We start from the raw sequence: 27857 nt of genomic DNA on the forward strand, positions 1-27857 counted from the left end.
TCCACATCGCAGTACTACAGCCGTTAAAATAAATGTTACCACGCCCGTAGTGGAATGTGTGTCGCTTTACCGACCAGTATGGTCTCCACCTTCGCACATGTGAAGAAGAGCTGCTGCCCTCTCCCCCGGGTGATGAGAGGCATAATTGTTGGCGGCCCCCAGTCGCCAAGTCACGGTATCTTCATTGGTTTTGGTATCTTTTAAATGGTCTACCTTACCCAAGGGTAGCCCAATACCCCCTCAGAATACCGCCGCTTTTTGTCCACGACTGCTTATCCGACGAGAGAACTCGCTTATCCCGCAGCTAACCTCTATATCTAAATGTCGACCCACCATCCGCAACCCGGTGGACGCACTCGGTGGCTTTAAGCTCAGCCACGAGACAGTGAGGAGTACACACCTAAAAAGGAGATGCGTGGTATAAGCTGAATTCTATTTCAAAACTCAAGAAGTGACAAATCTTCAAAGGCCAAAATTAACTTTGTAGCACCAAATCTATTCAGGAAAGATGCTTGCAGCGTGCATGTAAAATAAAAATGTACATGGGTTATAGGAGAAAAATGAGGACCATAACTTTTTTTGGCGAATAGAGGTTTGTTGTGAAAAGATTGAATGTGTCTTCAAATTTTATTTTAATACATGATTATAATACCAAAAAATCATCAACACATGACGCCACAATAAAATTACGTAACTTTATAAAGAAGGAAAAAATAGTGGTAGGTATTTATAAATAAGGTAGTGAAAATTATAACCCTATTAAGGTAGTGAAATTGCAACCTCATCTACGATCTTTTATTTATTTAAATAACAATTTCATTAAAAAATTTATTAACAATGACAAATAATAAAATCACCAAAGAATCACCAACAATTTACTCCAAACAGCAACATATATAAATGCTTATTAATAAATCTATCACCTTGTTCACTCACTTCCTCATCCAGCTTTATCCAAGCAGCATAAACTGATGCCAATAATTATGGACAGCATTCCTAACACAGTCCCTGAAAATATTGTAAACTGAAGTCATATTTTACTAAGCCTTAGGAACTTCAACTATATCTATAGGTCATTTCACCACAATCCAACATATGTTCGTCCCTAAGGGACTCAGATTTTGATGAAAACTTCTCTATGGGTATTCACCTCAAACGAAATACCCCAAGACTATTTATGGTCGGCTTATAATACGAGCCTAAAGATGTGATACCTGCTCCAGACCACCATGATATGACCCCATAGTTCAATGATAAGCTATCAGTGCATTATTTGTTAACAGCATTAATAACAACATGCTTCGGACAAACCTTACGTAAGAGCTACACTGAATATTTGGATTATGTAGCCAGCTAGTTTAACTTAATTTTCAAGCGCCCTCTGGTAACAAAAGTTAAGTAAGATAAATTTATTGTCAACAAAGATCTACAAACATCAATTTTAACACTGATGGTTGATTTTAACAAATGAGTGATTCCAGAGTATAAGGTACGTAAAAGGTATTAGTTCACCTTCTATCATTGATCCATGTCATTTTTGTATGACGTTCATGTTCATTCAACATATTGAATTTAAATTTTACCAGTGTAAAGGTACAGTATGTTCAATAATGTGAATCATTTATCATCCAATGGATCTATATTTTAAGGCCCTTTTAATGGTAAATCACGAAAAACCGCAAGAAAGTTATAATGTATCAACTTTTTTTGTCCCTTATTCTGTTCAAGCAATATTCTACAAAATAAATATTCTTCGTCACAGTAAAAAGTATTTTTTATGTATAGTTTTCATTCTCAAAAGTGAGATTAAGGATGAATTATGTCAATCATTTCATCATCCATCACACACCATGATTCCATCTATTGTGTGTGAGGTCTGCAGTTATCACACTACATATTGTTAAAAGACCAGCAGTTTCAGCAACACAGCTGGCTTTGTAGAATGGTTGGTCTGATTAAGATAGCAGTATAGCTGTATTCATCTAACACCCTATTAAAGTGAAGAATAACAGCATAATCCATGGATATTTAATGATTTGATGACACAGAAATAGATTTTTTTCTTATTTTTATTATCAAAAATTAGATTAAATTAAAATTAATACAAAGAGATGAAAAAGAATTGCAAATTTTTTATCCCTTTAGTGCCTATGCAAGAGGTAAGAGAAACTAAAATTAAGGAAAGCAAGAACTTACTTATTGAAAATGAAAATTCTTTAAACTTGGCCTGTTTTTAATCAAGATAAAGAAATGCAATATTCATACCTTTGGAAAAAGTTAACTTCTCATAAATTTTTTTATAGTAAAGCAATTTTGTACTCAGGGATGACTCATGAATGTTTATATTGATAGTTTTTACAGTAATACATAACCTTTGTAGATATACTTTTATCTAACTTAACCATTATTACAAGAGTGCACTTGAAAGTTAAGCGTGGCTGATATGTCTAAATCTTCAGTTCACCTCACGCATAAGGCTCGTCAAAAGTAAGTAGTAATGTAGATCACAAATACCTATTAAGAGTTCTGGTAGCTCATCATTGAAGCTGTGTAACATATCACTTTTGTCTGAACCAGTTATCACATCCTTGCATTACTAGCATTTTATGCCGGCCATTTTTATTTCTAATAAGGAGCCAGAATGCCACACAGGCAATAAATGGAAATGTTTACATATTTCTAACAATCAATTCATTTACAAGTTGCCACAAAATTTTATTTTTTTTAATAGTCAGGTAGATATGTCTTCATTATGATCAAGAAGTTTGAACCAATTCAGACATAGAGTATTTGAGAAAAGTATATTAACAATATTTTAAACATTAAAACTTAGCAATGACAGGAGGAATTTATTACATTTTTACACATGGAATGTATAACGCAAAGTCTTAGCTTTAAAATAAACCATAAATCATGGCTACAAAACAATTTGGTGAGGAAATAGATGGAAATATAAGATTCAAGGCATGTTTTTTTTCTTGACAAAAATAAAAATGCCTTAAGTGCACAAAAACTTGTCGATCCTCCGAAACAGGGCCAATAAAAGTGAACATCAATTTATAGGTCAAGCAGTTTGTTCTAAAGAGTATTAAAGCAAGTAATAGAAGCCAAATGCATAATTGAAAAGCATATGGAGGATAATTTGCCTAATGGCACACACTGTGCACAATGGTGTTACAATGTGATGCACGCCTGCATAAGGTTTAATAAAAGTTTAATGAAAAATCGACAATCATTTTATACAAGATGATCATGGAAGCATGAAAAATTGCCTAAGCACATATTCATGCATCAATCATATTTTTTCCAGCACTCATCTTAAACTATCGTAAAAAAATTGATGATTTGATACTTGAATTACGCTTAACTATATCATAGTCTCTTTCATCGAGCACACTGAAAGGACTGACATTCCTAACTTTGCACAAGGCCTTACATCTTTTTATTAACTACAGTTTAGCTGATGTGAGACCTTTATCATGTTTTATTACAAAAATGGTAATAGAGAATTTAGAAGTACACATGTAACAGAACACATTCTCAATAAAAAAACACTATAAAGGTACACCTATACATACCACACTAAAATATGTACATTACAGACCCGTACCTGACGTACATTACAGACCATATCACAATTAATAATGACAACAAAGGTAGAAAATTATAAACGCATTTACTTACTTTTACTAACTGGTTCTTCACCAATAATTCGCCCCATCATCCAAGTAAACAAAAACGTCAATGAATTTGTAAGTGGAACAGCAAGTGAAATATCTGAAATTCAAGTTTAACATTTTCTTCAGGTTAGCAAGAAAGTTAATGACAGAATAAATTAACTACAACAAGCTGAACTTAATGACTTATTATTTGAGTGGAGAAGGACAATGAGGGCTGGGCTTTGTCATCTCAAATCAGGCAGAATGTGCAAAATCAAACCAGGGGACACAATATCAAAAATTTCTCTCCAAGTTATTTACGTGAAATTGTGGTAGCTTTATTTGAGCTCAGAAATCAACCCATGTAAATTTAAAATCCTTTCAACATGGCTGGGTCAAGCCTTGGAAAAAACATGAAAAATCATATTTATGTTGATAACTATGGAATCAAAGCACAGAGAGAGCAGTGATTATTATTATTATATTTGAAATAAACTGCGTATATGAAGATTTGACATAATGTTCCAGTAATTTTAAGATATAATAAACAAATATGTATATATAAGGATGGGAACGATAGCGGCCATTTAAAATTTGGATGAAAATATTCCATTATATTTGTTTTTATTATTTTTTGTTAAGAATTGTATTATTTTTTTTGTATTAAGAAGTGTATTACGTAATGTTTGTACTTGAGTGAAGTGAGAAAACTGGTGAAAAGAAAGTAACTAGTGTACTACAACCATTCGAATAGCCCGGTTCAACAAATGAATCGTGAAATAGCAGACTATTATGGAAGTAGTGCACTGTGGGTAGGGAACAAGGTTATATAACCCTCGCCTCAGGGTAGGAGGTCTTTCTATCTCTCATTTCATCAGTTTTACTGGGCTGTCTGCCACCTAAGCTGATACGAGTTAGCTGCGGTGCTGCCTGCCACACTACTCGTAGCCCATACTTGGCCAACCACCGTTTGCAAGCAAGGAAAGCCAGGTGAAATCAACTGTTCGCCCTACGAGAAGGAAAAAAAGGAGGAACTGGGATAAGAGTCCACGACGCAAGTAAAACATGGCCTGACATATATATCAGCCCTTCCTCTCTGTCATTGCTCTCCAAAATTTACAACGGGATATATAGTGCAAAGGTAATTCTGTGTTCTGATTGTAAGGTGATATGTAGCTTAAGCCCTCAAAAGAGACAATTCAGAAAATCTAAGGGGGAGATGCCTGTGAATCTCCAAAATATATTATAAATAAAGCCATCTAAAGTAGTGATTATAATAGTTGTGTTACATAGTAACTATTGTGTTGCTGGAACTATTACAAGATCTATGAAGGCCTTTAAGTAGAAAATGAGATCTCTGTGTCGAGTTGAGTTTGATCTAATAACTTCAACAACAGTGGAAAGTGAAAAAATAGACACACCTGTATGATGAAGGGTGAAGAAGTACAATACTGAGCCACTCTGATTGATGAGGAATGGAATGGAATACTGAAATGAAAAAAAAGACACTTTAATGTAGAATTTTTTGTTTTTCCCAGCATATAGTTTGAAGGAATAATTCTTGGATTTCCCACTGGGAGTGGTTTTGGGTAATTGCACCCAACATTTCAACAGCTGAGTATAGTTTTCATTTAATCCGTAACACTTTTCATATAATTGTTTCAGATCTCAGAGCAAATAAATATATTCTCATATACATATGTATGTATTATTACAGGAATACAACACCTACAGTGATCAACAAGGTATCATTTTAAATGCTGGATGACAGGCTTCTGATATATACAATTCCAATCTCAAATTTCTCTATTTACCCATAAATTTTAATTGATACATCCCGAACAAGTAATGGACATGGAAAAATAGGAACTGTCGACTCGACACATTTTTTTTATTATGAATTTCAAAAATCAAACATGCCTTTCCAAATGACAAGAAAACAATTTCTAATCCAATTGGCCTTTGCAATGACATTAATAAAGCACAGAGTTAGGCTCTTCAGAAAGCCAGATTGTACTAGCCATAACTCGTTCTTTCACATGGACAGTTGTACGTAGCATTTTCTAGAGTTTGCACTTTCCGTTATGTTTATATTAGAGATGGTCGGATCGGATACCTCGGATCCAAATATCCGCAGATAACGCCCTTCATCTGATATTTCTAATCCAAATTTGATGAGGCATTGGATCTAGGACCTATATTTTAAATTTATGCTTCAGTGAATACGAGGGAGTACTGCAATGCTTGTCCTACTCATGAACTATATTGTTTAAAAGTTCTCGTAGGGGTTATGCAACAGAATTTCAGCCACAGAAATTTTTATGGAAAAATACAACAGGCACATAGTATGACTCTTACAAAGAGATTGAACAACCATTGAGAGAATCTCAACACCATAGGATAACAACCACGTCAAAAGTGACTACGTCGCAGATTAAAAAAAAACACCCTCGGCCCTCCATTACCACATGCCTCTAATACTTTTTTTTTCCTTTCCGAGACCACACAGTACATAAATCATTATCTTCAAAGGAAAATATCAAGTTCCACGAGAACAACGGAAGTGAGTTTCATCCCTTCCCTATCTCACCCACTGACCTTTCTCATCCCACCTGCTTCAATTTCCAGTTTCTGGAGAATAAATGCTAGCTGAGTGACTCACTGGACCAGAAGATGTCTTGATAGTTTTCGGCAATTGGATGACATGCACGATACTCAAAAAAGAATGAGACTAAATGCATCGCATTTCTAACATATTTAGGTTTTGTAAGCTCAAATTAATTGAAACAAATTTTTTTTAGTTGCAGCAAAACTATACCAATATTTAACATTATCCCAACAGCACAATTTTCAAAGAAATAGATGTCACATAAGTACTGTCAAATAAGAAGATACGGCCGGGGAACACTAACTGCACATATGTATATATCACACACGTTCCCCAGGTTGGCTTTGAAGGCAACTGTGTCACAAAGTAGCAGGATCTGACATGTTCGTCCTTGACTCCCTCATTTGCAGCCTCGTTGCAGAGACAGAGGAAGCGTGCTCCTTCCCTCCACCTATCCTTTACACGCTACCGCTGCCCACCCTTCCTCTTGCTGAGCAGTCGTTTCGTTTTGTTCCCGTAACTCATTACACATGATGCTAATGTTGTTCTAAGCATTGTTGCGATGTAGATTGTGCGGTTTCAATTTGATTTAATGATACATCAAAAAAAAAATGTCTTTGATTGTTAGAAACATTTTTATTGACATAAAGAGAACCATGAGTGTGCACTGTGACGTGAAACTATCGTGAGGAAGTGCAAAATCCACCTCACCACAACTGAAGCATTTGCGGGTGAAACACACAAGTAAGTATGCGACGAGAAAGTGACAAAATTCTGGTCGAACTTTGTGAGGAATATTAAAATTCAGTCAATGCTTTTTCTGAAGATTGAAACCTATTTTCATTTCCAAACGCTTTTGTAAGTTTTGATCCTGAGCATGTTAAGATTTTATCATGTAAAAAAAATAATTTGAAAGCTTGTAAAAATAATTTTTAATCAGTAAAAACATAAAAATATCTACGTAAATCTAAAAAGCATTTCTTTGGTTGTATGTACCCAGAAGAAACTTGAATAATTAGGTAATTTGTTTAACAGCAGGAATTTGAAAATGTATTTGGATCTGAAAATATCCCAAGGTCCAAAAATCAAGGATCTGATCCAGGTCCGAAAAATATCCTGGATCTGTCTATCCCTAGCTCATAGTTGTGTTAAAGAAACTCATCACCAAAAAGTTACAGACGAAAATATTGTTACGATTAATACTGTTTTTAAAGAAGTTTTGAATACTGCATGCCGTTATTCAGTAACAGACATAATGATTGTTCCTATTGCTACCAAACTCTCTCGCCTGTATTGTACTTATATGTTACGTATATTTTTGCAAGAAAAGGAGTATAAAGAAAGCACTTTATAATACACCTTCTTCTCTATTTAAATCACAATTACACCGTTTCGTTAACATTATTATTCCCATATCGCGTGAAATTACGAAATGTTTGCACGGGTTACCAGTGGTGTCATGGTGCCTGAACAAGCCCAAACATTATTCCGGCACTTGTTAACGAAAGACATAATAGTAAAATAACATTTTTATAATTTTTGTTGCCACAAAATTTCCAATACATACATTCGTAACAAAAAAATTGAAATAAAATGTAAATAATAATCTGTGATAAAAAAAACACAGAGTAATATTTCACTTCTAGAAAGATTTAAGGAAAGTGCATTCCGGCAATGCTTATTTTGCCATGATTTTTATTATTACAGCAACAATAATCAATAACATTGGTATGCCCAATGGTTGCTCTCACAAAAGACATCGTTTTAATTGCAGGCACACCCAAAAAATGGATACAGGAATTATGGAGTGATGAGGAGATAATTTCCTCTCAGAAAAAAATCATTAACACTTTGAATGTGCATAGATTAGTACATATACGACAAAAAAATCAAAATTTATTGCTTTTCGTTTACAATAACATGGTATCAATGGTGGTATTTATGCTACACCAATTACAGCATAGAGACATCTATCCCTGCACTCTTCAGTGTCGGTGGATTAAGTCCATATGGAAAGAAAAGTTCTGCAGTTAATGTGTTAACATGTCCCCTCCTCTCCCTTTTCTTCCCAAGATAAACTCATGGATTTTACAATGGATTACACAGCAGATACCCCAACAGGGTGAGAATTGTTACCTTGAACCTCTGCCAGAGGTTCATGGTGAAGAGGATCGAGTTTTGTAAATTTGTAAAACCACTGTAACACTTCCGCCAAGAAAATATACAAGCCATTTTACTAGCAACATTGCCACTTCAATTTTTATTCATGCCCGGTTTTGAAAGACAGTGAATGAATTATTTGAAGTTACAGAGAAAATTTGCCTGAGTATAAGGAAAAAGTATGATTTATTGTAAAACTATATACAGGTGCATCAGACAGAAGGTTAGAGGATTTATCGATTAACGGAATAGCCTACTAAAAGGAGATTTCCATGTCAAGGATTACATTTTTTAATAAAAGGAAGAAAAATAACCAGAGCCACAATTTCAAAAGATCAGAAAAAAGTATAGTGGAAGCAAATTAGTCATTCTGCAGGTATTTGAAAAATCATGTTTGAAAATATTCAGAGTAGTGAGGGTCTTATAATGAAGAGAATTGAAATTTTCCAGGAAGTAGATTCAAGAGGTAGAGATTTTCAACGGGTGGCTTGGCCAATTTCCCATTTAGAATCTCTAGTTTCTCAGCAGAGCTGCTTAATTTCCAGGTTCATCAAATTTACCGATTGAATGTTAAGCTGTGGTATTTCCAACTCATTGTTGCATCAACATGAAACTCCGAAAGAAAGGCTTGACATTAAACAAAAACTAACCGAAGTGAAAAAATTAAGTTACTTGGTATGCCGAAGGGTGAAGAAAGACAAACATAAATTAAACATAAAATGGCAAAGTCATAAAATAAAGGGTTTGGCATTAGGTATAGAGCTAAATAAGAGACCGTCACCAGGGACACGAGTACAGTGGAACTTGGTTAGTACGTTTCTGAAGGGACCACGAAAAATGAACGTACTAACCAGGAAAACGTACTAACGAGGAAAGTAAATAATAGCAGTCGGGGTTATTGCAATCAGTGAAAAAGTCGTCATAATTACAATTACTATCGGTAGTTCTCATAGGATCGCCTTCCTGAACTCTTTTCATATTTAAAATCAAGAAAATGAGCGCTACCATGAAAAACAATACGATGTGAATAAAAATCGCAATTTTTCATGGACATCCCGGAGACGATTTCATGATTACGGCGTCTATCTCCCGTGATTTATCCTAGGTATATATATTTACAGAACGAGGACGAGTGAAGCTCAGACAAGCGAAGACAAGTCATTTTTCTTTCTCACAGCGTACTCGGAGAATATAACAACAACCCGGATAAGTCAACTGGTTTTTTAAACATCATAAAAATTGGGCAAAATTATATTGACTTTCAAATTACGGCAACAGCCGTAGACATTCGCTTCTGGAATGATACCATTTCGATTGTAAAATCGATCGATATATCGACTGATGACACGCAAGATTATTAGATTACGACGTAATTACAAGAAAATTTTATATTAAACAGTTAAAATTTACTTTCAAAATTTGTCTAATGTCGTCTGCTTTCGTTCCGAGATCAAGTATTTTTAAGCTAAGCTTCGCGTGGAGATTCAGAGGATCGTCTGCTCCTGCAACAGTAGTCAAGTAAATACGCACGACGTCGAGTTTATGGAGCAGTACTGCTTTAGATAATGTGGGAATTGTCTAATACCGTTAAGACTCATTTCTTCATCATGATAACTCGTGCAATAGCAACAATTGCCCACTCACGAACTTTGTGCGCAGCAGTGGGCACTCCCAAGCGCTCCAAAGGCAACAGAAGGTGAGGAGCTCGGGGTGGGGAAAATTGGGGCTTCTTATTGGCTGTAGTTTTTCATAGTCAGACATTCCCGAAAAACGGCCGCATTTTATTTTTCATCACGTCACAAGAATTCAGAAATGCATTTGGATAAATTACGGTAGAAGAAAGAGATGTGGAATGAATGGAAGAATGTTAATGGCTAACAATAATAAATTAAATCATGAATTCAGACGTTTGCGACCCTTAAGAAGACACTAGAGAACGAATTGCGGGTTGCGTCACGGCAAGCAATTGAGCGTACTAACCAGGAAAGCGCAATTTTTTCAAACGTACTAACCAAATTCTTTTACCTGTATTTTGTTCGGATGGTACCGGGACCGAGGGAAATCGCCGTACTAAGGAGGAAAACGTACTAAGGATGAACGTACTAACCAAGTTCCACTGTATAGAGTAAATACGATAACCAAATGCTGTAGCAAAGAATATGAGGGAGTGTACAGTTTTTCTCCGAATATAGTCCCCCTCTGAATATGGACCCCCCCTAATTTTGAGGCTTCTATTTCCGGACAAATTTAAAATATGCCCATAGAGTTTACATTACTAAGGAGGCCCCACTAGGTGGCAGTAGCAGTCATAATTTGAACACGGGTCCCGCGCATTAATTCAAGCTCCAACTTTTGCCACTTGTGGTGCGACCGACACTACCACGTTGGACACTACCAAGGGGACTCCATTACAGGAGTCTCCAGATGGGCCAATGGGAAGCCTTTCATCTGTTGCCGTTTGGCGCGCATTTTATTCGATCGCCAACATTGGCCGCATAGCGGCGCCACTAGGCAATAGGATCTGTGTCAGTGTAATTTTCGCCATTAAACTTAATGGAAGTGGGGCGACGCGCTCCGTCTTCAATCGGATTTTTGCAGTAATTTTTGTAGTGAGAGTCGTAGATTCAGTTTTATTCGGCTTTAGCAATGGGGCCTGACCGGCGTTGCTGTGTCCCTGGGTGGAAAGGAGGCTACTATTGCCAAAAGAGACGTAGTAAGGAGCTGGATATACGCAACGAAAGCCTCTTCCAAGCAAGGGTAAGTAAATCACCTTTTTTGGTAGATTTTGATGAAATTATTTAAAATTTGAAACTTTTATTTATAACCGGACTCAAGGTTAATTCCATGAGTGCAACAAGTGATTGTACCGTGAAGCTTTGGGTAGAAATGCTATGTAGCGGCGTGTCTTGGTCGCTGTGTGTGGATGCCGGCATGATTGCAACGTTCCTTTAAGAATATGCATTCAAAGACCAGGAGAATGGAAAGAAATTGGTTTTATCTGTTAAAAAGCTGTGATTATAGTGTAATACTGCTCATTATTTGGAATTATCATGTTGAAACTCACGGGGTCTAGATTAATCTCAGAATTCTGCCATTCGTATTATGCTAATGGCGTCGTTGGTCGTCTTGCGTCGTGGCAGGATTACTATTAATTTGCGCGTGAGCTTTGGAGTTATGTACTTGTATTATTTAATCGGAGCTGCTATTGGATGAATTTTTTTCAGAATGTTGCCCAAATGCAGAAATGGTGGCGGGTGATACCTCGTGAACAGGGAGTTATCGGAACGAGATGTTGGCTTTTAGGACCGCTTTCCAGAGGGATCAATTAAGCGGTGTACCGACATTAAACTTTAAGACGGTTCCATCGTCAAGTGGCCGGGATCCAGTGCGTAAAAACAGTGGTAATAAATGAGAGCAGCGCTCTCCTAAAAGTGAAGGTGAAGTCCTCGTTTGTCGCTGATTTGTGGTTTTCCGCCTATGAAGTGTGCTTAATGCAATATATATATGTAGTGTCTGTGCAATCGCAAGCTGTGCTTTGAGTCAATATATTTTTATGGGATTTTTCAGGTGTTATTCTATGGACGAGAGATGTCTAATCCTGGACTCAAAATTCTTAACCTCGCTGATGTTTCTCGTCTCATTGATGATGTGAATGAGTAACAGATATGTGCTGGTCTGTCTGTTCAAGCCGTCAATGGTGAAAGGTAATCATATTACTGTATTTGTTTACTATAGTGTAGTAATTAAGTGGGCAGTTTCAAAAATACTCTTTCACTTTTGATGAATTTAATACTGTTGGAGTGTCCTAATTCTGGTCTACATTTGTTATGCTACACTCACTGATTCTTCTGGTGTACCATGCAGTCGACGTTGGATTTACTAATGTGGCGTCATTTGTCCTATTCCTTTCTTGCCTCTTACATCCTTTTAAATCATCTTAGTAAATGTTCATGAAGTAATGAAGCTGGTGAAGAAATAAATTTCGTATTGTAATAGAAGAAATATAATCTATTGTAGATTATGTTTCTTCCCTTCTAATGTCAAATTTATTTTTATGTGGGAGGATGAAGGCAATACTCAGTAGCCTGTTGATGGGTGGGGCGAAATTACTTGATTTTGTTTGCCTTAGGTGTGTGAAATGCGATGCACATGATATGGTTATTGGCCTTATCATATTTCACGAATTTTTTCCAACATTTCCAACCAATTTCAGCAATCAATATCATGACTTAGGCCTGGTCTACAATGGGATATAAGCTGTTAGTCATTTCTTGTCTCCATTCACAGACTTAACCATAAGAGGGAAACAGTTAAAATTTGAGTGCCTGTATTATGTCTGACACTGAATGCTTGTGTTTTCATAGTGCCTTTTTTTCATGATACAGAAGTTTGCAGAGTTACTTTTTGTGAATGTAAATATTCCCCTCTATTAATGCTCTTATTATATTCTCTTCATAACTACATACCAACTATTAGTTTCAATGCTTTTCACTTTAAGTGGCATGATACAAGTATTTTCAGTGTTATCTGCTCAGGATGATGATATTTTTTCCTTCTTATGTGTTAATTTCATTAAAATTCATTAAGTTATGAAATATTGCCCTCCGTTAAGGCTGAACATATATTCCCATGGACACTTGTTTTTTATGCATTTCATATACTCTATGCCTTCACCATTTTCTCAGTGTTTATTATGTAGACATAAGGCTACAGTCTACTGAAATTCTTACCACCTGCGTTCAGTTAGGTGTGGTACTGCGCTGATCACATTGTTTTCCAGCATGTGCTCTTATTGGCTAACTGTATGCCATAAAGATGAACATTGTCCATCTTTTTTATGGCTGAAGTCCATCGTGGAATTCTATTTTGGCTCCTTATGGCTTATGCCCTTTGACTTAAATGTCTCACTGAACCAGCTCATTCACAGTGAATGCAAGTGTTGTCTGTGAAGGCCATGGTAATGTGTGTAGAAATTATCTTAGAAATTATCTATTAATCTATTTCTCTTTATTTCAGGTGTATTTCTTTCATTTGGTATGAAGCATATTCATGAAACACTACTCTGAAACATTTCAAAGGACAAAGATTCACCATCTATGCTGGTGTTGTTCAGGTACATGGAGATGTGAGGTCAAGGCAGGTTATGGTAGCAACTAAGAAATATGTTCAATGAAAAAATGAGCAGTGAAATTTTTAATAAAACCACTCTTCAGGCAAATATTTCTCTGCTAAAGCTGCCTCATCAGTTGCACTTTGATTGTAAGTTGAAATTTTGTTGAGACTTCTACTTTTGATTTTTAAAATTGATTATGATCAAACCAAGTCTATAGCACTACAGTAAAACCTCTATGTAGTGAACCTCTTTACTTCATAAACCTCCATACTTCATACCAAGGATACACCCCCGATACGGCCTAACTATCTCCGCAAATTGTACGGAGACAACTACAGACCATTAATGCAGCTTCAATTATGTATATGGATTGACATTTTCAGGGATACATTTTTCACCCTTTTTTTTCTTGTAAACCTTTATTATGTCATAGTTTTCACGTTAACCATTAGTTATAGCCATTTTGTTCCATATGAGAGCATACCTAACAGTAAATATAAGAAAAAAGATATCCAACTATCCTAATCATTTTAAGTGACTGTTGAATTGAGAGAGATCACATCGTTTTCTTTCTAATCATGGTAAAAATAACGTGATGGCGCTCACTTTGTGTTATCATTAAACCAATAAATATATGTTTACTAATGCATGCATGTTTAATTAAATGCATAAATTTAATGGTTTAAAAGACAGTAGTGCCTTTCATTTCCAAAGGATATGAAAAAATGGTGCATATCACCAAAACCTCTCTTTAGTGAATCTCCCATTTTTGTATCAAATTGCATAAATTTTAGCCCCCTCCACTATGATGTAAAGAGGTTTTAATGTGTCAGGAAAACTAATAGTCATAATGGTCTAGTTTTCTATTATTCTATATTAACTATCCAATTATTTGAGCATTTGAATTTTGGGTGTAACTGCAGTTTTTCAATGAATGCAGTCTCAGTCATACTTTTCATCCAAATCTCAATCCAGTGTCCCGCAGTCAAATTTGCATCAAAATTTTTGGACCAAAAATTTTAAATGAATTTGGAACACGGTCCCATAAAACATCAAATTTTGACCTGAGGCAATATGTGAATCAAGCCAAATTATTTTTTTTCATTGTAAAATGACTGAACTATGTCCACTGTAGTTTGTTCTTTGTTCTATTTTAAAAATTATATGTATTTTTCATATCAGGAGAAAAACAACCTGCACATGAAAAATGTTTTAATTTTTACACTTGCTATGTACTAGAGTCATGTCATGAATATTTACTTGGACATAGAACACAAACATTTCATCACACTTGAAGGAAGACCCAACCCTGACCTCCACAGTCGTGAAAAGGAATTTTTTAGCAACAAAGAGAAAAGAATCTCTAATATGTATTTTATTTTTAAGGTGGTGGGCCATACCATAAGGAATACTAGAAAAAATAATTTGGCTTGATTCACATATTGCCTCAGGTCAAAACTTGATGTTTTATAGGACCATGTTTTTGACGATAAATTTTCTAAATTCTTGTGAAAAATAACAGTTTAGAGAGTTTTTCAATATCACTTAGCATTACTTTTAATTAGTATTTGAAATCCTCATGACTTCTATAGTAAATGTGCAAATTTTCATAAGAATTTGATGAAAAGTATGGCTGAGACAAATTATTTCCCTCTGGAAGTACAAGTGCCTCTGGTGACCGCATTCATTAGCTTTGTTCGCGTCGCTTGCTCCATCTGCACCTTCTGCACCGGAAGGTGCAATGAAAATCAGGCGGGTGCAGGAAGGTTCAACTCGTGCGACGCGAACGGCAACGTAACAACAAAAATGGCGCGGGACATGATTATAATAAACATTGTCGAAGAGGATTTTTATGAAGACTGTAATGTTATTTTCCCAGCTTTCATTCAGCCGCGGGATAGATATAACGTGTTATTCCAGTAATTGTTGCGATTTACTCGGGTTTGTTATGATTCTGGTTGAACTACTTAATGTTGAACACATTTGTGTATTGCTTGTTTGTTGCTTGATTGTATTGGCATTACGTTGCAAATGCCTCTACGTCTTCCTTTATTAAGAATAAGGTTTTAAGCTTTTGCAATTATGGCAAATTTGATATCGATATCCTAGACCTAAGTTTATTAATTGGTGTGAGAAAGGTGTCAATGAGCTGAAGTTACCATTTAGATGTAAACATTGCCTTTTCACTTCATATACGCCTTTTAGTTATGCTAGTTGTTTTTATTAAAGGCTATTACATTTTTATTACGCATTAATTTCTTTACTCGATTACTTCCAGTAGATGGGGAAAATAACTTGACAACTTTTTTAAAAGGATTCGTGCACGAGATTCATGACCACCGAGACTAACAATTTTGCTAATCTCGTTCGAATTTTTCGGGAACACGAAGTGGTCCGTAATGAAATTCTTAAGTGTAATGACCAAAGGCAATTTGGAAGGCATTCTCCGAATATTTTTGTGTCTGGCAATTCCTTCGTACCTATACTGCCCATATGAATGAAAGGATATTTGTGGCTGCCTCATTCCATATTGGTCCAAGTGGTTCGTTGGTTCAATGGCCTCAGGGTCGTATATAATATAAGTATTACCTCTGTATTCCCAAGATCGTCGAGGAAATATTTGCCCCTATCTAGAATCTGAGATAGTATTTTATTATCGTTGTAAACGACCATCTATTTCATAGAAATCATGGTGAAAAATAATGAAAACTCGTTCAATACTGCGGAAAGATTAATTAACATTCATGAATCGAACTAACGGAATATCAGTGCATTTCATTGAGAAGGTTGGTGGTGTGAAAGACGTCATATTATTCGAAGTCATAATTCTAAGTGTCAGTTGTGGCAAAAAAACATTTTTATTAATCACAATATCACCTACCATAGCGACAAATACCATACTCCATCCTCCTCGAGGAGTAATTCATTGTGCTTGTCTACATTGGTATAGCTGTCATTTTAACAACACTACATGGATCCACTCACGATACTGTTTCATTCACGAGAAAAGAACGTATACCTACGGTACGTTTTAAAAAATTGCTATTGGATTGGCATCAGTCCTCCGTGGGAGTTATAGTAAATGTATATAGTCGACGACGCGAACAAATCGTTTTAGAAAATTGTTTATTGATAGGTTACTATGCTAAAACTAAGGTATTTTTCATTCAAATAAGCACTCTCGCCACGTTTAATGAGAAACGTCCATTTCATTTGACTATATATCATAAGTTCGCTTGTGTTTACTATTTAACCACTTGAAAAAATTTATTATTATTAATATTTCACCCAGTCAGATGTATTTCAAATATCAGATGTTTTATTTCCGAAGAAGTAACGTCAAAATGAAATACCTTACAATTATCTATCATGGCCATTTGCTTTCCGCCTGTTTTCGTCTGCTATTACCCATGATTCCTGAAGTTGCACCTTTTGCTCCACCTCCGAAGCTGGTGCAAAAGGTGCAGATAAAAGTTGCACCTTTTGAACCTGCACCCGCGACGCGAACAGCGTTCGTCACTTGCAACTTCCGCGACGCGAACGCAAAAGTGGCAGAAAGGTGCAGGAAAGTGCAGAAGTTGCAGCGACGCGAACAAAGCTATTGAAAAACTGTAGTTTCACCCAAACTTCAAATGTTTTGAAAAAAAACTAGTAGACATAGGCAAGAAATATTTTACACTGTTTCATTCTTACGTGGAAGAATGAAAATTGCCAACTTTCATCAAACTGTGAGTCAGTGGTACTGGTTTTTCATTGGAGGCCATTGTTATGGTTCTTACAGGCTTGGGCCATGGTTATGTAAAATGGACAATAGAGGGGAAATTTCTCACCATTGACGTGTTGAGAAAGTATTGGTTTTGACTTTATTCATAAGTTTTCGTTAGTAAGTAGAGTTTTTCAAATTTTTGAGTCTTTAATTTTCTGTTGGTGGCGGTGGTTATTGGTGCCGCTGTCCCTTCAGTCATATGTGAAAATAAAACTTTTCCTGAGCATTCAAGTGGTGATTAACTCTCATATACCCTTTTGTGAAGTGGTAGCATGTCAGACAGGGGCAGATCCAGGATTTTGTTTTGGGGGGCACAAGGATACCTCGTAATACAAAACGAATGCAATGATAATGGGCAACAATATTAACGCAATTAAAAATCTTGCATATTATTTAAGGGTCTGGGGGGCACGTGCCCCCTCCCCCCCCTGGATCTGCCTATGATATCAGATTGTTACTTGATAGATACCTGTGATAATTATGTGAAGTATGCACCTTTGGTAGTTATGTTTTCCGTGCTTTAACTCCTTGGTGGTTTTAATCATTGCTATTCAACTTTGCAACCTACCTCGTATTACCTTGAGTGAACTAACTCCTGCTTTGCATTGCCTCAAATTGCTGTTCATTATATGCATGACCATGGTGTACACATTTCTTATTTGCATTTTCAATATTACAGATCAATGTTACTAGCACCCGTTGGCATTGTGAGACTCCTGCACCTTTTTTGAACATATGGCTGTGGTGAACTGAATCACATCCCACCCATTTCTGGTTTTGCCAGAGGCTACACAAGCAGCAGCTGCTCAAAGATATGCTTTGATTGGCCAAACATCATCTATAAGAAAGAACATTGACTACTTTTCTTACAACTTATGCCCATTGTGGAATAGTATTTTGGCTCCCTTCTGGAATATATATCATTGTAGTTCTACCGTGAAAGTGTACGTTAATTACGGCTGACTTCAAAAATATGGAAATGGAAGGGCTATTGCATGAGAAAATGCTGTGGTGAGAATAACCTTGATTGTGTCCGTGGAGTCAAAGTTTTTGTGCTACATTTTTGTGAACTGTCTTTTGGACCACCTTTTATTATGTCAAATAAATACTGAGCATGATTTTCAATTTGACTTTATCTTTTTCTGCTCTTCTGTATGAGTTAACTTTTTTCAGCAACTTAGTGTTGTAGAAGCATTTCACTTGAAGTGAAAGAACTATGATTCATTAATTTAAAAATTGTTCTGATAGGTTGCACTAATCTTCAGTAATTATTTCGCATTGCCATCAACTTCCTGCTGCTCACTTATACTTAATTCATCCTTTTATGAATCAAGTTCTAAGGGTACTGTTTTTATATTAAATGGGTATCAATTTTCTGTGAAGTCATAATACATATCTTTCCTAATATGTGAATTACATCAAGTAATGTGATAGCTGTCTTTATTACATACCGTCTTGGTTGTTGTGCAGTCTTGAGGTGCTAGTATTGGAATGATTGGGAGGCATCACCTCTCTGTTGAGGAGAGTTGTTCATCTACGGCCATGGATCCATTGATCACAGTAAAGGATATCAAAATATGTTATATAATATATATGTTTCCAGCTTAGGAATATTATTGATGCTTACATGGGCATAGCCAGGACTACCTGGAGGGGCAGGGGGGGGGGGGAGAGAAGGAAACCCTCTGGGGGAAATGATAATATTTGATGCTATTTTGGGCCTTTAAATTATGAAATTCGTGGGCTGTCATGAAGCTGTTTTGTGAACAATGGTTAAGTAAAATAATTTTTTTACGTCAGTATGTTTTCCTTCAAAAAATAATGTTTGGGGGAGGACGTGACACCGTGGCTTCTCCTTAGGATGGTGAAATGCCCATGGTACGACGTGAAAGTTCTGGGCGTGATCAAGACGTCAGACGGTAGGGAGATAGCCAGTGCGTTAAATGTGGATGCGTCAAAAAATTGCTAATAACAGATTCCCCCTTGCTTGTCAGCTCTGATTTTTCATTTTGGTCGATGGTAGAAGTAGTCGGATTGTTTCATTTCAGTTGGCAATCGCCTCACATGCTTTACTTGTGTGGTTAATGTGATTTACTGGCTCAGTTACGTATTGCTGCCGTGTATGTGAATGCGTCAAAAAATTGCTAATAACAGATTCCCCCTTGATTGTCAGCTCTGATTTTTCGTTTTGGTCGATGGTAGGAGTGATCAGATTGTTTCATTTCAGTTGGCAATTGCCTCACATGCTTTACTTGTGTGGTTAATGTGATTTACTGGCTCGGTTCCGTATTGCTGCCGTGTATTTCGTCGTGAAAGATAGACACTTTTGCCTGGTGGCGCTGCCAGTGGCGATATTTGAAAACTGAATATAATGCGCGCGGAGCGACAACAATTCTAGCGGCGTACTTGAGAATCCTCTATTGTAATATTCGTGGACACTACTATTCCTTTCATTTGGCTTGTTGTCAGTGGCGGCTTATGAGTGAGCGGCTGTTATCATCCTCTGTGAGCCGAGAATTTCACCGATTTTGGTGTTTTTTTTTTAGTATTTCTCCACCAGTAAGATATTTACGAAATATCATGGGTAAATCTCGGTGTTTTGTGCCCGGATGCAGCTCCGGCTACGATTGGGAGCTGCGGGAAAATAAGCGGTTGGGGATACAGGACCATAGCAAGAATTTTTATCATACAGACTGTCCCAAGGGTCGTGTGTCATTTTTGACCTGTAATTTTAGTAACTTTGCATGGAGCAATATTCATGAAAATTGTCACACTTATGGGGAAAGGTCCTAAGTTTTGTTGAGTGTGAGCAAAATTTTACAATTTTGACCTTTTGACCTCACAAAGTAGGTCCAAACCAAAAATTTTAATTTGCCTTATGGGGTTTCAATGTTAAAAAAATCGAGATAGACAAAAGTGTGAATTTCATTGACCGATATGTCAATTCTTAGGTTTTCGGACACGAGAGAACCGAAAATAACACTTTTATTTACGAATATTCAACCGTTGACCCAGTAAGGTCACCGTCAAGGTCATAAGGGTGGCAAAAGGAATAGCATACCAACAAAGGTGTCGATCCATGGGTTTTGTAGGGTACCCAAGTCATTGATATTGTCCAAATACCCGTATTATTCACTAATTGACCTTCGAGGGTCACCACGGGGGTCAAAGGTCATAGAGTTAAAAGTGGGGCAATCATAAAAACCAAGGGGTCAAACCATAGGTTTTGAAGGGTGCCAAAGTCGGTTAGGCTGTTCGTAGATCCGTATTGTTGATTTTTTGACCTCCGAAGGTCACAATTGGGGTCAAAGGTCATAGAGTCAAACGTCGAGCCATCATGACAACCAAGGTGTCAAACCATAGGTTTTGAAGGGTGCCAAAGTCGGTTAGGCTGTTCGTACATCCGTATTGTTGATATTTTGACCTCCGAAGGTCATAATGGGGGTCAAGGGTCATAGATTTAATCGGCCCACCATGACAGCAAAAGAGTGTAACAATGTGTTTTAAAGGGTGCCCAAGTCAGTTTTTCTGTTTTTAAATCCATATTGTCGACTTTTTATTACCAGCGAGGGTCACAATGGGGTCAGAGGTCATAGAGGTATGTTATGAAATAATAGGAAAACTAATGTCCCCAACCAAAGGTTGTTTTGTTGTTTGTTTCCTATTATTTCAAAACATAACTCTATGACCTCTGACCCCATTGTGACCCTCGCTGGTAATAAAAAGTCGACAATATGGATTTAAAAACAGCAAAACTGACTTGGGCACCCTTTAAAACACATTGTTACACTCTTTTGCTGTCATGGTGGGCCGATTTAACTCTATGACCCTTGACCCCCATTATGACCTTCGGAGGTCAAAATATCAACAATACGGATCTACGAACAGCCTAACCGACTTTGGCACCCTTCAAAACCTATGGTTTGACCCCTTGGTTTTTATGATTGCCCCACTTTTAACTCTATGACCTTTGACCCCCGTGGTGACCCTCGGAGGTCAATTAGTGAATAATACGGGTATTTGGACAATACCAATGACTTGGGCACCCTACAAAACCCATGGATCGACACCTTTGTTGGTATGCTATTCCTTTTGCCACCCTTATGACCTTGACGGTGGCCTTACTGGGTCAACGGTTGAATATTCGTAAATAAAAGTGTTATTTTCGGTTCTCTCGTGCCCGAAAACCTAAGAATTGACATATTGGTCAATGAAATTCACACTTTTGTCTATCTCGATTTTTTTAACATTGAAACCCCATAAGGCAAATTCAAATTTTTGGTTTGGACCCACTTTGTGAGGTCAAAAGGTCAAAATTGTAAAATTTTGCTTACACTCAACAAAACTTAGGACCTTTCCCCATAAGTGTGACAATTTTCATGAATATTGCTCCATGCAAAGTTACTAAAATTACAGGTCAAAATTGACACACGACCCTTGGGACAGTCTGTATGATAAAAATTCTTGCTATGGTCCTAATACCGGATCTGACCCGTCCCCAAGTGTGACTAGGTGGTCTGGTAATGATGTCAACGAGTGCTCTTCTTTATGAGCTGCGCAGGAATCATTCTTAATTCTCTAAAACATAGGTGCCGGAAGTTTAAAGACATGGTTGATATCTATGGGCCCTCAAACTTAATTCAGGCTAGGGAAAGTTAACAGCGTTTCCTTACCCACTTATTCTTCCCTTCTCTCAACGTGAATTAGCGTACCGATTTTGTGATTACGTACATTTTCACCTCCAGGAAACTACATAAACTCACGGTGATAGTTATATTTTCGTGGGCAGTTGACACGAACTTTATTTTTTAGCAATGAACGATTGAGACATGGATTCAAATTCGCCGCAAAGTGTGCCTCTCGCGGCCATATTAGGGTGCCTTCACAGCTCCGCGTTGCGTCGACGCCACGAGAGCTCCCGCTCCACCAGCAAATTTTGCCCTTCACAACTCTGCGTTGCGAAACGTGGATTCAAATTCGCCGCGTAGCGTGCCTCTTGTGGGCGTGTATTGCTTGGGAACAACCGGGGCTCGCTACATCAGCGCCGCTATTTGATGCGATCGGTGGGAATCACAGGAACCAAGGGAGTGGAGAATCCTGTGTAGAGTATTTATGAATATGCCTTTGAATATAGTCCCTCCTTTACTTTTACCATGGACATTTTTGGAAAAAAGGAGGACTATATTCAGATAAATACATACAGTGACTAAGCAGAAGTAAAGGGTATGATGCTAGCAATGGATGCCAAGACAGAAAGCAGAACTTAAGGTAGTTTTAAAGATTTTCGGATTGAAGTTTTTTTAAACCAGTGTTTCAATAAAAAGGTGGAAAAGTAGGGGAAGGAGTTATGGCAAAAGTAAGGTGGGCCAGAGGTGCCACAAATATAGTCAAATAATGGTACATATTCATTTGACTCTTACTATGCAAAGAAGAAATTTCTTATTTGGCCAAAGCATAAGACATCATGGACTGATAATAATTTACATATCAAGACAAGAAGACAATGGGAAGAAAGGCAAAGGATGTAACAAAGGAAAGAAATGTACAAGTGATGAAGTGAGTAAAAGACAAGATTAGCAGGAAGAGGACTACAGCAGAGAACTGCATCACACCCATCTTGTTGGTTAAAAATGATGCACATGCTTTCAAAATGTAAAGTGGATGATTAAACACTGGATTCAAAATAGGGATGAAGAAATTAATTCAAAGTATGTACAAGGTGCCAGCCAGTAGGTGACAAAACAGACATTTTTCAAGTGTGGTCGCTAAATCATTGTCAATGAAAATGAATTTGATGATTTAATTTATGCCACTAGGGTTTTCCGTGAAAAGTCAACTTTCACATACATATGACCCTGCCAAAAAACTTTTGTAATGACTATATCAATAAATAATTGAACTTACCTTCCAATCTAGAACCAAAAATTTTATTTCAAGAAGAGATCGAAGAATGACATTCCCCTCCTTTACTCTATCAGCACCAACTGCACCTTTCCTTATCAATGGATTTGTTGCACCCCAAAGTAATGCAACAATGGCTAAACATGCATTAGCTAGAAGAGGTAAGATTACATAAAAATCTCACAACACAAAGGATTCACATTTTAAATGATAAGGACTTAAGTACATACTAAGAAAAGACTCACCAATTGAAAATCCCATTGGTCAACATTTAATGCAGTTTTGTCACTGAATTTTTACCCCCCAATTGTTGCATAATTTTTCAACCTGAAAAGAAATTCAGGGATTTATGTAACAATCAACTTAAAACATAAAATTAAATAGAGTAAAACAAACTTTTTATAATCTAACTCAACATAGGTGCACTATGGATACATATATAGAAATGTCTTACAGCAGTCTCACACATTTGGTTGCAATGTGTACTTACACTCATGATTGTGCAGACATATGCATAACAAAAAAGCTAATTTTTTCATATCAGACTTTCTTTCAAAATAATGATAAGTCCTTGGAGACAGAAATATCGGCAAAAAATTTTACACCAAAGCCTCAGCCAAGAAACTAGCCCACTACAAATATATATTATTCCAACTGTTTATTTCTACGAACTACATTGCATTCCAAGATCAACAACCATTTACCTACGACCCAAGCAGTGGTGGTGGATGCATATGGGAGATGCAGGGGGTGTGCCCCCCTCCTGAAAGGGCCACAGGCAGAGCCAAACATTGCTGAACCACAGTTTTAACTTTTTCATATCATAAGAAGGCATTCTCTTGTACATGTGTATAATCAGCTTAAATATAATTTCCTTAAGCTTTGCATGTGACTCGATTATTTTTTATTGCGATAAAAGTAATGGCAGCTCAAAATATCTTTTGGCCCCCCTTTTGAGTTTTTTCTCTATCCACTACTACTCAGTAGGGAGAAAGCTCGTCATTGATACGTAACAGCACTGAGGAAATAAAATGGAGCTATCCTTAAATTTCCAAGGATAGTGAAAATTAGATACAATTATCAGAGGCTGCTAATGCCAGAAGTGAGTATGTACCTATGTCCTCATACATGAATGCTTTGACTTCAATCATTTTTAAATTATTTTATTTCCCAGCCAATAAGAGGCACTCATAAATGTTCCCTAAAATCAGACAAATGTCTAATGGACCAAAGGTACAACATTTTCCTCTGCCAACTTTAGCTTATTCATCGAGAATATGATTGTTTTCATAACAATTGTAAAAAATAACTCTGTTTTAAGCCAGTACAAAGCAAAAGGGTTTTCGAATTTCTTTGACATTAATTCCTTAAAGACATGAGAAATATATCATTCTAAGGCATATTTTCTAGTTAAATCTAAGCTGTCCAGCACTGCAGTTGGCGGAGCTCTTTTATGTAGTTTGATATATTATATATTTCAATGTGTTCTTTCATCCATTTCTGTTTCTGTCTTTTCAGTGATACAAGTACATATTAAAAATAAATCTGACCTGGAAAATAACTGTCTAATGTGCGGGGGCATTTCAATGGCCGGGAAATATGGTATGTATGATTTCCTTTCCATGGGCATAAAACTTCAAGGCATGCAAAGGCTTACACTGTCCTCTACCCCTGGAACTGGACTGAACACAACATGACACAGGAAACTGAAAGTACTCCTGCTGGGCCCACCAATGCTAAGTGAGTCTTTAGATTGGAGTCATATGAGAGGTGGCCTAAATGATGGTATTACGAAAAAAACATTGTTGGAATGGAAATGAGAAATTCTACCAACCAAACATTACCAGAAAACATGGAGAAAAATAGATTTAAAAGCCTTGGAAAATCAAATAGGATACTGTACCTAATTAGGACAGTGGTCATAAACAGTAGCAAAGAGGATGAAGGCTGCTACATATTTTATATCCTTTTGGCAACTTATCAACATCCTGTGGTGACAAGAGTAAGACCATGATGGAGAGTAATTACCAATAAATATGTATATGAAAATGGAACTTTTTGAAAATGATGACGGTGGCAAATTTTGAGAACATTAAACAGGAGTATGCTCCTATACGGAAGTGAGGCATGGACAATGACCGCAGCGGAGAAAGCAAGGATAGAGGCCTTTGAAATGTGGTGCTACAGAAGAATGATGAAAATCAAATGGATCGACCGAGTTAGTAATGAGTAAGTCCTAAGAAGGGTAGGAGAGAAGAGAAGCCTCATGAAAACCTTAATAAGAAGACGGAACAACCTGATAGGCCACATCTTTAGACATGATGGCCTGATGAAGACATTCGTCGAAGGGCAAGTGGAAGGCAAGAATGGAAAAGGAAGACCCCGGACAAAATATATGGATCAAGTAAAGAGAGATGTGAAAGAGAAGAAATACGTAGGTGTGAAAAGATTAGCTGATAGGAGAACTGAGTGGAGAGCTGCGTCAAACCAATCCTAGGATTGTTGACCAGTGATGATGATGATGATGATGATGATTAAAAAGGAAATAGAAAAAGCAAGAAGACATGTTAGATTACTGAGCACATGTAGAGGGTTAGCTTTGGTCTGGAATGGGAAGCAGGATAAGGGATTAATCAGTGTTTAAAGAAGGTGAGTGATAGGATTCTGGTGGTAAAAAAGATAGCACAACCCACTTATAAAAATAGATAGTATAAAAATAGGAAATTCTTCCTACCCCAAGCCTATTCCTCTAGGCAATAACCAAGAAATTGGAAGAGGATAGTGAAGACAGAATGGCATTACTGTGGTATACTATATCAATCCTGCCACATGAAAGACTGAGAAATTCAGATTAATTACCATGTGAAATATATGACTAGTCTAGCATAGCTTTAGCACTGGTATGGGTTCACTGCTGTTAATGGCTTCTTTGAAGCCCATGCTCCCTTCCGTTGGCATTTTGATGGACCAAAAGACCAAACAAAAAGCACCATGAACCTCTGTAAACGGTCATGGGAATCAAGAATCCTGGATACCATAACAGTACAAAAAGTGGCTCAGTCAGCCCACAAGGACCATGTTTCGATTCCCTGCCCAGATAAATTATTTCCTGGGGCAATTAGTGAACAGATTGGTATATTTTAAGAAAGCGGTAAGGAATACAATCAGGGTTTTTAGATAAGGTGAGGGTGACATGGAAAAATTAGAGTACAACAGGCAAGACTGTTGATGAAAAGTGGTTATAGTGCGCTTAGGAAGACTAAGGTAGTGGAGATCTGAGAGGGATGGGAGATAGGTCCTCAAAGGTGAAGGCAAGCAAACCTCCACCTAGGTAGCAGGAGTGAACCTGCAGCAGGTACCTTTGCATAATAGCAGGGGTTCATACACGAGCCACTGCTATTATATAAAAAGCTACATTTTATTGGGCTTTTATGAGCATTCAAAGATGGAAAGGTGGCAAAAGAAGGCACCCATTGCAGTATAGGACAGTGGAATAGGAGTGAAAGGACAGCAATAAGGACAGTGTACATAAGAAACAATGACAGTTACCTTGGATCTGTAAATCCAGAGTTGTCAGAGGATAATTCAGACCACACAGGACAATTTCTGTGAAAAACATCAACCACAGGTGTTTTGGAGGGCAAACCCCAAATACAAGCGCGGTCAATTCTCATATGTTAACTCAAATAAGTAAGTTCGTATAAATAATTAATTTTTTGTGATCCCTTTAAGGCAAATTAAACCCTGAACAAAAAACAGGTCACGATAAATAGAAATACAAGTGTTCCATAATCAGCAGCAACATGACACAGGAAAGTTATAAATGAAATTCATTCACTAAAAGGCTTATGTACAAAAGCCCCTCACTTCGTATCACCGAGCATTATAATACCAATTGGTTAATTGGAATCAATTCCTCAAATGAGTACACGAGACCCACGACAGGCATCTGAACAGCGATAGATCCACCCGAGTTTCGCACGGCTTCTTTCCATGGCCCTTAGTGTTCTTGAGTTATTCATACAAGTTCAAAATTCACGTTCTTGGTTGTAATTGTAATAATTTAGTTTCTTGTCCTTACTCACTTTTCGATTATGAAGCATAGTTTCCAAATCTGGCTACCGTATGACATCATTCATGTATTCAACATAATTCATTCCTTTTAAACGTAATGCATTAAATTACATTTATCACACCTGACAAATTCAAAGCCGTCAAAAGACGTTTACGCCTGTCACTTTCGTTACAGCCGTACCGCCATTCCCACATGTCAGAACTCACCTCCAAAGTCCAACATATACGTGGCTTCTGATGTCACTTTAATGAATTATTTTTCGTAACTGTAAACACTGGCATCCCAGGAAAATATTTTCATAAATAGCTACACAAACTTGAAACATGTAAAAGAATCTTCACGTTCTGCTCAACACCTACAGCACACACCTCACCCTAATTGGACGAGCAATGCAAAAGACGTGAGACCATTGTGACGTCACTTTTAGCAGCATGTACACAAGCTTAAAATTGACATATAAATGAGGCTCTTGACATCCGCAGAAAATAATTTCCCCTTGCTAGATCATGATCCATTGCAATTTAACACTCTGATTTATCCATAATATTAAATCACGCGTTGTCCCTGCGCAGAGA

The 27857-nt window shown here is 37.0% G+C and overlaps 1 protein-coding gene and 1 long non-coding RNA gene across 5 annotated transcripts; one reads left to right on the top strand and one right to left on the bottom strand.

The window, feature by feature from the left end:
- Window positions 1-781: 781 nt before the first annotated feature.
- Window positions 782-27675, bottom strand: LOC124156030 (transmembrane protein 234 homolog). Of its 4 annotated transcripts, none has more exons than XM_046530323.1 (6): window positions 27489-27675; window positions 23453-23534; window positions 23211-23359; window positions 5081-5147; window positions 3685-3777; window positions 782-1008 (listed from the first exon to the last, which is right to left on the bottom strand). In XM_046530323.1, the coding sequence occupies exons 2-6, from the start codon at window positions 23466-23468 to the stop codon at window positions 941-943; spliced, it is 393 nt and encodes a 130-aa protein (XP_046386279.1). In that variant the 5' UTR covers window positions 23469-23534; window positions 27489-27675; the 3' UTR covers window positions 782-940. The 4 variants fall into 4 exon arrangements, with proteins under 4 accessions (XP_046386279.1, XP_046386282.1, XP_046386280.1 ...); XM_046530326.1 differs by lacking the exon at window positions 27489-27675 and adding an exon at window positions 27404-27426; XM_046530324.1 differs by lacking the exon at window positions 27489-27675 and adding an exon at window positions 27293-27384.
- LOC124156031 lies at window positions 10825-18436 on the top strand. The gene is made up of 4 exons (XR_006864254.1): window positions 10825-11184; window positions 11652-12131; window positions 13444-13686; window positions 17986-18436. It is a non-coding gene; the product is annotated as an uncharacterized LOC124156031 (long non-coding RNA).
- Window positions 27676-27857: the final 182 nt, after the last annotated feature.

Source organism: Ischnura elegans, chromosome 3, assembly GCF_921293095.1.
Source record: "Ischnura elegans chromosome 3, ioIscEleg1.1, whole genome shotgun sequence".
In the NCBI taxonomy this organism is placed as follows: Eukaryota; Metazoa; Arthropoda; class Insecta; order Odonata; family Coenagrionidae; genus Ischnura; species Ischnura elegans.

Coding starts and splice junctions, on each gene's coding strand:
- LOC124156030 (XM_046530323.1), bottom strand. Junction 5,148..23,210: donor TTTTGGTTCTAGATTGGAAG/GTAAGTTCAATT, acceptor TTTTCATTTCAG/TATTCCATTCCATTCCTCAT. Junction 3,778..5,080: donor CTTCACCCTTCATCATACAG/GTGTGTCTATTT, acceptor CTTGAATTTCAG/ATATTTCACTTGCTGTTCCA.